The sequence below is a fragment of the Callionymus lyra genome, chromosome 2 (assembly GCF_982586985.1).
Source record: "Callionymus lyra chromosome 2, fCalLyr1.hap1.1, whole genome shotgun sequence".
Classification (NCBI taxonomy): Eukaryota; Metazoa; Chordata; class Actinopteri; order Syngnathiformes; family Callionymidae; genus Callionymus; species Callionymus lyra.
The window spans coordinates 38291761-38301528 of record NC_141819.1 but is presented as its reverse complement, the minus strand read 5'-3'; the positions used below and the strand labels follow the sequence as shown (position 1 = coordinate 38301528).

Below are 9768 nucleotides of genomic sequence, written 5' to 3'. Positions count from 1 at the left end.
ATGGGGGTTTTTTTATTCAAAAAACTTTAGAAAATGATCAAGTGTTAACACATTTTGGTTGAAATTATTTTATTTTTACTATTTTTTTATTATATTATTTTAATACAAAATATTTATTTTCAATATTTGCTCATTTATTTTAGTTATTTAAATTAATACATTATTGTATTTACTTTATTCGTATTCTAAAAAGAAAAGAGACAGAATTTGAAACGTTTATTGCCAGTTTTGTAAATTTTTTGTAAAATCATAAAATAACATGAATGAAATAAATAAATCAATAAAACGAAATACAATTAATAATTAATGAAAATAACACACATTAAATGTAATTAAATATTCATGATCCGGAACAGCAGAAAGCCAGAAAAAGATCTTTAACTGTGATGTTCTGGTCTGTATTGATCTCAGTCTCCTGTTGGAAGGGAGCAGTTAGACCAGGGGGTGTTCCGGGTGAGAGGAGTCCTTTGCGACCCTGTCTGCACGTCTGGATGTCCTGGCGACGTACAGTTCCTGTAGAGATGGAAGAAAGGCAGCCAATTACCTTCTTAGCCGAACGGATAACCTACTGCAGCCTATTCTTTTCCATAGTTGTTGCAGCAGTACCACGCGGTGATGGAGGAGGTGATGATGGACTCCACAATTGCAGTGTAAAGATCTCTTAACTGATGCAGGAAGTACAACCGATTCTGACCCTTCTTCACAACATATTGTGTATTGTATTGTTTGCTGTGCGTAGGGATGCAAGAGATAATTGCACGCCCCAGTCAACTATGTTGTTCTTTGACAATAAAGAGATTACATTTTAATCTATTTTCTATATTTATTTGAATCGTATTTTTGTGCTCTCCTACATGATAAAACATGGGAGTAGATTACATGATTCTATACAGTTGGTTTTCTGATTAATACATTTAAGTATCTGAATTGAAGTAACTAATATGTGGTGGGGCATTACAGTTTGACTTTATGTAATGTCAGTTGTGAAATGCTATTTCGTCTGAAAGCTTCAACCATTAACATTTTGTTTATTTTTCTAACATTTATTCTTGCTTTTTTTTATTCTTGTTATTGACAATCCATTCAACACTACCAGTACCAATTCAAAACTTTTAATTTTTCGATTAATGCACAAGTGTTGGATGCAGAACATGACAATGTATTTGAAAAATCATAGCCCTTTTAAAACACACTTTTTTTTGTTGGACTGACTTTTAAGTTAACTTTTGACATCCTTAAATTAAAAGAAGTATATTCAAGTGTACCATCAGTATATTATTGTATACTAAAATTGAAGTAGTATAATTTGAGTTTACTTTTGACCTACTATACTTCAAAATTGAACACTGAACACTTTATGAAATGTACAGTATTCTTCATTTTCTTTTGGTGATTTTATTATTGTTGTGATCTTCAAGTAAACTGTTCAAAGGATAATGGGAGTGATGATAGGTGGCAGAAAAAAATACCCAAATTTGCTTACAGTTATTATCCGCATTATAAATCTACATATGTATGATTGTGTAGTGCTGGAGTTAAGGTATATAGAAAATAGTATGTGCACTCATGTGCATCACCTCAACTGTACATACACACCAATAAGGGAAGTATTAAATTAGCCTCTTTTTTATTCTTTATAGTTATCTTCCTTTTCATAAAGGTTTTGCAATGGTGTTGTGTATATGTGCATTACCAAAATACCTACAAGAAGTATAAACCTAGTATATTGGTGATTTAAATAATGGTATACTTTGAGTATGCTTCAAGTATACAAATGCACATTTAAAATGTTCCAATTTAGCCTGAAGGAGTATCAAATTATAGTGCAATACAAGTACATATACCTTATTATACTTACTATGATTAAATTATACCTAGGGTTAGTTGATGAAATGAACTTCAGTATACTAATTTAAACTAAGGCCTACAGTTATTCTGGAATGTCACAACATCTTGGCTTTTTTTTTAACAATGCAGAGCTCTTGTTTCATACTGAAAGAAGAAGCACAAGAAGGACAGTGGCTCGTGTTAATGTACGAAGTACGATGTAAATCGATTTCCTCCTCACTTGTGAACTATTTCTTTGACGTCACTATTTCCGTGCGGCCTCTTTAACGTTGCCACGGGTTACGAGCTCACATGTCAGAGCGAGGAGGATTGACGTCAGTGACGGCTCCTGATTGGTCCTCAGCTGTATCCGGTGGGGCAGCGGTCCAGGGCTCGGATCGAAGAGAGGAGGATCTGTTAACGGTTCGCCTTGACAAACATCATCCATCCCGAGTCACCGTCGACGGGCTCGGTGGAATTTTACATTTTTTTCGTGTAAGTATTTCCCCACATATTGTGAGTTCGTTGCAAACTTGACCTCCGATGAAAAGTGTTTTCTTCGTCTCTCGTTTGTTTATGATAGAGCTCAAGATGGCGTCAGTGCAAGAAGGCTTTGCCTTTGCACGAAGCTAGCCAGCTGTGCGCTCAACTAGTCGCACCAGTCGCAATGTTTCAAGCAGATTTGATTTAAGGAAGCACTAAAGTCGCCGTTTGTGAAGCATGTTTGCACGTCGTTTAAACGTAACAACGCGTAAACGTCAAAAACACTGCGGCCATTCGCGTTATCCTAAAGCCTCTCTGACCTAGACCGCGCGAATGACAGGACACTGGCTTGTCACAGCGACTCACGAAATAACTCTAGCATTCGAAGCAGCAACGATGTTTATATTCCTTTTTATTTACGCGTTTTTCTTTGGTGAAGTGCGTGTCTGCCATATTGATTTTTCCTGACCAAATTTTCCAAGAGGATCAACATTTTTTTTAGTTGATGGACCAACCTTCACTATTAAAAAGAACTGAATAAACATGTTATATTATTTTCTTCTGCCTTCTGGCCTATTAAAACGTGTCACTCTTATTTACACTGTTTAAAAGAACATTTCAACATCAAATAGTATGAGTACATTTGATGCACGGTACAGTCGAATTTTACTAAACTAATTGATATCCATTTCTGAAGTAGGATCCGTTATAATTATGTGAAAATAACTTCTATATATTCGGTATAATTGTGTTGTGTGTTTGAACGTATATTGCTATATAACAATTCATAGAGTTGACATTGCAGAATTTGCCTTTTTTCTAAGGGTACACATTCAGAAATGCATTTGTCACAATAAATTACCAGATGCTGTGATCAAAGCTTTCTCAAAAACCTGTACATCGTCCATAAACGAGGAGGCCTTAAGCAAGCAGTCACGTTAAGTGCACGCTCTTGCAGTGTTTAACAGTGCTTTGATTCATTGTCTCCTCTGTTATAAATGGGAATAAACCACCTACTCACCCCAAGCCATACTGTTTAAAACCTTGTTTTTTTTGCTTGCACGCCTTAAAGCCTGGAGGTTTGAAGTCAGAAAAATGTGATCACATCATATGACTTAATTTCACTCTTACCACAAGTCAGACTCTAATGTCACAACAAGTACTTACTCTTCCAATATCCAGTTTTCAATGTTAGAGCCTTGTTTATCATCATTGTGAGGATCTCATGAAACTAACTTTTTTTTTAACTATCGCCAGTGTGAACAGGTCATAAGAGAGGGTGGAAGTTTCCATCATGGCATCTGGAAGTACGAGCAGTGAAGAGGAGCGGAGCCTGCGGGAGTGTGAGCAGTATGTGCAGAAACACAACATTCAACAGCTGTTAAAGGATTGCATCGTCCAGCTGTGCACCTCCAGGCCAGAGAGGCCAATGGCTTTTCTCCGCGAGTACTTTGAGAGGTTGGAGAAGGTGGGTACTAGATGAACACTGGCCGTGTACAGTAAAATACTTCATAGTTGACTACTGTCATACACAAATATTTGATTTGTTAATACATTATATATACAAATATAATTTTGTCATCTCTGCCAAATCACTTCTTGGATGGATACATAATTGGTTAGTTAAGTTAATTTAATGGGTTAACTTTATACACGTTTTTATGGTCATCCATAGTTTAATCTTAATTAATGAATGAATGGATTCACTTAAAACACAGCATACAGTCACTAAAATAAATCAATGTTCATGTGATTGGGTGATGAAATGCTGTTATTGTTTTCAACTGTGCTTTAAGACGGTATGCAGAATTATACAATGGAATGCTGCATAGCCAACAGTCCTTGTGACGCAGTGGTCATGACCCTGCTTGTTAATTGTTTTTGCTTTGATTCAGCTCCGATCTTGGATCATGGTTGTTCTGTTATTAATTCAATGTTTTATGTTATCAATACAAGGAACTTGTTTTACATTAAATAAGGTAAAATCACCATTTTGGCAGTTGTGTATTTCTATTTATCTCGTTTTGAATGGATTTTATTTTAAAATGTTAATTTAATGCAGAAAAAGACTCTTTCTCACAGATATATGCACTTTAACACAAAATACATCCTTTTACTGCTTAAATATATATAATTATCTTTTAGAAAAAAATACATGCAAGTGATTAAGTCATTAACTTAACTTAGGTGTCTTAGGTGCCACGTGTTGCTGCCCTGTGATGGTCTAACAGCCCACAAATTAGGAATTCCAACTGAGCTAAGAGCCTAATTTGTGCTTAAAAATTGTCAATGTTTTCCTTATGTCCTCAAAGTCCAGTTAATCTTAACATTTCTCCAGGAACTATTATCAACGCAAAACAAATTTGTTAGGTAATAAATCAATAATCAATGACTTATCATCATGCTGCTTTCACTTCCAGAACTCTGTACTTTGGCTATGTTTGATCAGAAATGGTTACAAGTGGTCAGGAGAGATGGCAAACTACAAAAAACTACAAAAGTCATATTATTAAATGTCTAATAATTACGGTATATGGGCTGTTGAAGTTAAATATGTCATGCTCTTTCCTTCAGGAGGAGGCAAAGCAGATCCAGAACCAGCAGAAAGCGAGTTCTCGCTCAGACTCCCGCGATGAAGAGGTTTCTCCACCTATGAATCCGGTGGTCAAAGGTCGTCGGCGGAGGGGGGCTTTCAGTGCCGAGGTCTACACAGAGGAGGATGCAGCCTCTTATGTCAGAAAGGTACGTTTATAGTTGGTTTTTGCAAAGGATGATTCAACCATGAAGTGCGGCGCCAGTTTCATGTTCACTGTTTCACCAGGTCATTCCCAAGGACTACAAAACAATGGCTGCCTTGGCCAAAGCTATTGAAAAGAACGTGCTTTTCTCACATCTAGATGATAATGAGAGGAGGTACACTTCTTAAATATTGTTAACATCTCACTTTTCATTTTATTTTACCAACACAAATAAAAACAATTCAATCTAATTATCTCTTTATTGACTTTCAGTGACATCTTTGACGCCATGTTTCCAGTCACCTACATTGCCGGAGAAACCGTTATTTTGCAGGGTTTGTTTCTTCCTGAAGTCCCAATAACATTCAGTTGAACCCAGTCTGATGGTGTCTTTCTGCTTTTTCTGCAGGCGACGAGGGAGATAACTTCTATGTGATTGACCAGGGGGAGATGGATGTAAGTTGATTGAAAGACCTTTTTACAATATACTGAGGACGTCATTGAAGGAGGAAATACTTAAATGACTCAGACATTTTCTTTTCGTAACTAGATTTTCTGTTAAGCATGTACATTCAAAGGGAAAAAAATGTGTTTACAATATAATTTTATTCAATTTGAGAATTCATTAGAATTCACTTGTTCTCCAAGGACATTTTCAAGTGTGTTATTTCAATAGGTCTATGTAAACAATGAATGGGTGACCAGCATCGGTGAAGGCGGCAGTTTTGGGGAGTTGGCACTGATCTACGGAACCCCAAGGGCCGCTACAGTCCGGGCCAAGACCAATGTCAAGTTGTGGGGCATCGACAGAGACAGCTACAGAAGAATACTGATGGTGGGCACATGTCAATTTCATATAAAATACACTGAATTTAAAATCTAATTTGAATGTATAATTGTTTGTTTTTTTCAATGTTTTGTGTTTAGGGAAGCACTTTAAGAAAAAGGAAGATGTACGAGGAATTCCTCCGAAAGGTGTCTATTCTAGGTAAGTGAAATTACGCCTATAAATTAGATGACCGTGTCAAACCGGACAACATTTAACTTTCTTATCAACTCTCTCACAGAATCTCTCGACAAATGGGAGCGTCTCACTGTGGCCGACGCTCTGGAGCCCGTCCAGTTTGAGGACGGACAGAAGATTGTTGTTCAGGGAGAGCCTGGAGACGAGTTCTTCATCATCCTTGAGGTAGGCCGGACAAAGACTTTTTTTCTTCATGTTGTCTCCACAGTCGTGAACCACGTCTTTGTGAGAAGCTAACGCTGTTGATGTTTCCCAGGGCTCTGCAGCCGTGTTGCAGCGCCGTTCAGAGAATGAGGAGTTCGTAGAAGTGGGGAGATTAGGCCCGTCAGACTACTTTGGTAAAGAGCATTCTTCTTTTTTTTACACTCTGTATTGTTTCAAGTTGTTTTAAAGAAATATTTTGTGTCCCGCAGGTGAGATCGCTCTGCTGATGAACCGCCCTCGTGCTGCAACTGTGGTGGCCCGTGGTCCTCTGAAGTGCGTGAAACTGGACCGGCCTCGCTTCGAGCGCGTCCTGGGTCCCTGTTCGGACATTCTCAAACGAAACATCCAGCAGTACAACAGCTTTGTGTCGCTGTCCGTCTGAAGTGGCCTCATCGCTAACACCCCTCCCTCTCTAGCCACCCTCCCCATAGACCCAGGGTCCACCAATGCAAAATTTGCTTTTTCGCCACTTTCTCCTGTCTGGCTTTAATTCTCCTATTTCTACACAAGCACACTTGGTTTTGGTGTTGCTGCCTGTCACGCTGAGGTGACATGCTGGTGTGCACCAACGCTTTTAGCAGCTGCTCTAGGCTTCCTTGTAGACACAGTTGTATCATCTAACCTTCGTTGACGCGTTTTCGCTGGTTGCTCTTGCTTTTTAAGGAAAATACACGAGTAAGAAAATCATCTGGGTCTTGAACTTGTATGATAGGACAATCAAACTTTACATGCCGCTTTTGGGGAATTTGTTACAGAAAATGATGGTGGTAGAAACGAACCATGTATGTGTAGGACACAAGAGGACTGGTACTCATGTTTCTGAGTTCAACGCTCTCTTCATTTTGTCCAGTTGTTTGTTAAAACGATGAAGCCGTTTTGCGTAGGTTTTCAACTCAAAGTGCAGTTGCCAGGCGAGTGCCAAAATGCTGGTTATTCTCAAAGTTGCAAAGCGGGCAATGACCCCCTTCCACCTCCTCTACTCCCCTCCCCCCCTACTGAAATAGTTATTTACCTATTCAACAATAGATGAATAGTTTGAGAACTGCCTTTTCTACTTCAAGCAGAAAGGAGAGAGACTAGTGTTACGTGTATTTCAGTATTTACATTTTGAGTTTTAATATATATGCACCAAATAGCTTTGTCACTCCTCTGCTGGTTTGTAATCATAATGCTATAGTTATTATCACGGACTACATGAAGAGCTTATTATTTGAAGTGAAGAGCAAGATGTCTGCTTGTCTTTTGTAAACACTTATTTTTCCATAAATTCTATTTTAGCTGTCCAGTGCCACAAAGTGAAAATATGATGCTTTTTCTCGAACAGAAAAGTAAAATTGTATTGTGTATAACCTAATGGATATTTTTGGAAATCATTTGGGAGAATGTGGGTGAAAATAATGATTCAGGACCTCTAAAGAGTTTATGTTGAAAGCATCGAAGGGGCTCTGACAGACTAAGAAACCAGGTATTTATTTAAAAAAACAAAACAAGTGTCATTGCTTCTGCCTTCAGAGAAGATGGCTGTCGTTTCTCCAGAGTAGCGTGTGATCTCTTTCTCTATACTTATTTGGCATGATGTTTTCGGCAGTAGTCCAGTGTGAATGAAAGCTTTGAAAATAACTTGCCCTGCAGCTGAGAGCAGAAGCAGGAATTCTGTCATGATCTGTTTTGTTACTCCCTTGCTTAACTGCTTCATCACTCTTTGGTTTTCTATTCAAGTCCAAATTCAAGTTGTGTTGGCTCATGGATTATAATATTGTTTACTTCAATTGAGACAAATGAGTGCTGATATAATGGAGAACTGTTTTTGTGTGTGGGACGATTCACGACTGCAGGGTAATTGGGTACGAAGGATTCTTTTTTAAATGGACTGTAGTGAATTTCTTTTGCTACAAATAATCTTTTGTGTATAATTTTAACATTTTGTAGATTTTGCCGCACCTTGATTTGTGTCATCTGCGTTGATGTGACTCGTTTCTGGACAAAGCGACAGACTGACTTTTGATCAAACTTTTCTTTTGTATATAGAACTGTCTTCGTTGGTTTTAATCCAGTTATTTTTAGCCACACAGCAATCGTCCCAGTTTGCCTTAGCTTAACTATCTTGGGCTTTGAGTAGTCGTCAGTCTCTCCTGCGAGCCCGACCTACAGTTGGTTAGATCTGTAGCGGTCAGAGCTGCAGGTCTTTAGAGGACCATTCTTTTTTCTATTCTGCCCTGTATTCAGTGACCTCCTATATGTGCAAAGATGTTTATCCTTTTGGTATAGATTGTTCCAGATGGCAGTTTAAGCAATAAAAAATAAAAACAAATGTGTTCACTTGTGTTTTCTTGCAAACAGATTATTCTTTTCACCTGAAAGAGCTACAAACATTCCCTGGACCAGACATGGGCAAAGTGCGGCCCTTGGACTGTATTAATGCAGCTTTAGTGAGGTCCGAGTATAGGTAGAAAGTGTTTTGGACAGAAAACCATTTTGCCTTGTGTTTAAAATAATAACTCTTAATACAACTTATATTTCTTTGTAAATTTCTTGTCCCTTCAAAATAAGTTAGGGAAAAAAAAAAGAAGTTATTTTATATTAACTTTCCTTTTTAAGAAAAGGTTTATAAATATTTGTTCTTTCTAAATTGCTTAGTGTTTTTTAAACTTCTTTCATCATATTGGTTTACAAATAACTATTACTTACTTACTTATGTACTTTAGGGGGCCTCACAACAGTCACAGTATATAATGTGGCCCCTGAGGAAATGTAATTGCTGCAGCCTGCCCTAGATTTAGTGAAATGTACATTACTCTCCCCACTTGATTTAAGGATTTAACATGCCTGGGTATGTTATAAATGGGGCAGATGAGATACTGTAGTCAAACAGTAATATACAAGATATAAAGTTTACATTTACGAAATGCATTTTTTTATCTCGTCTAACTAAAATAGACATTTGACAATTTGGTAAATTAGAGCAAACATATTTAGTATAAGGGCCAAGATATTAGAAAGAAAAGTCCTACCTCCGTCTCTAGATTCTAGAGCAGCTTTATTCGCCAGTTCATATTGGTATACGTACATTGGAATTTTCCCTGGTTGTGGACGTATCCGTCTGTTTTTAACACAAAATAGAATTAGAAATAGATACAGATAAACAATATATACAAAAATATGCAACAAAAAATTCAAACAGTGTAATAAATGGCATGGTGGGAATGATCTGCTCATGAGTTGGATTGTGGAGGGGAAATGTCCTTGGAGCACAAGTCAACACATTGATGAATTCTAAAATTGAAATACATGTCCTCAGGGCTCTGTAGCGCCTGCCTGAGGGTAGGGGGCAGAAGAGGGATGATCCGGGTGAGTCGGGTCTTGGATGATGTTCCCTGCTCCCTTCCTAGTCCTGGACTTGTACAGTCTCCTCCTGTCCTGCAGTGTGGCTGCTGCAAACCACCAAGTGATGGAGGAGGAAAGCACCAACTGGATGACTGCACTATAGAAGTT

At 37.9% G+C, this 9768-nt stretch overlaps 1 protein-coding gene across 1 annotated transcript; it reads left to right on the top strand.

The window, feature by feature from the left end:
* Positions 1 to 2079: 2079 nt before the first annotated feature.
* On the top strand, positions 2080 to 8583 carry prkar1ab (protein kinase, cAMP-dependent, regulatory, type I, alpha (tissue specific extinguisher 1) b). The gene is made up of 11 exons (XM_087785040.1): positions 2080 to 2322; positions 3568 to 3778; positions 4885 to 5052; positions 5132 to 5223; positions 5322 to 5383; positions 5458 to 5504; positions 5725 to 5883; positions 5976 to 6036; positions 6116 to 6237; positions 6329 to 6410; positions 6486 to 8583. The coding sequence occupies exons 2-11, from the start codon at positions 3605 to 3607 to the stop codon at positions 6656 to 6658; spliced, it is 1140 nt and encodes a 379-aa protein (XP_087641166.1). The 5' UTR covers positions 2080 to 2322; positions 3568 to 3604; the 3' UTR covers positions 6659 to 8583.
* Positions 8584 to 9768: the final 1185 nt, after the last annotated feature.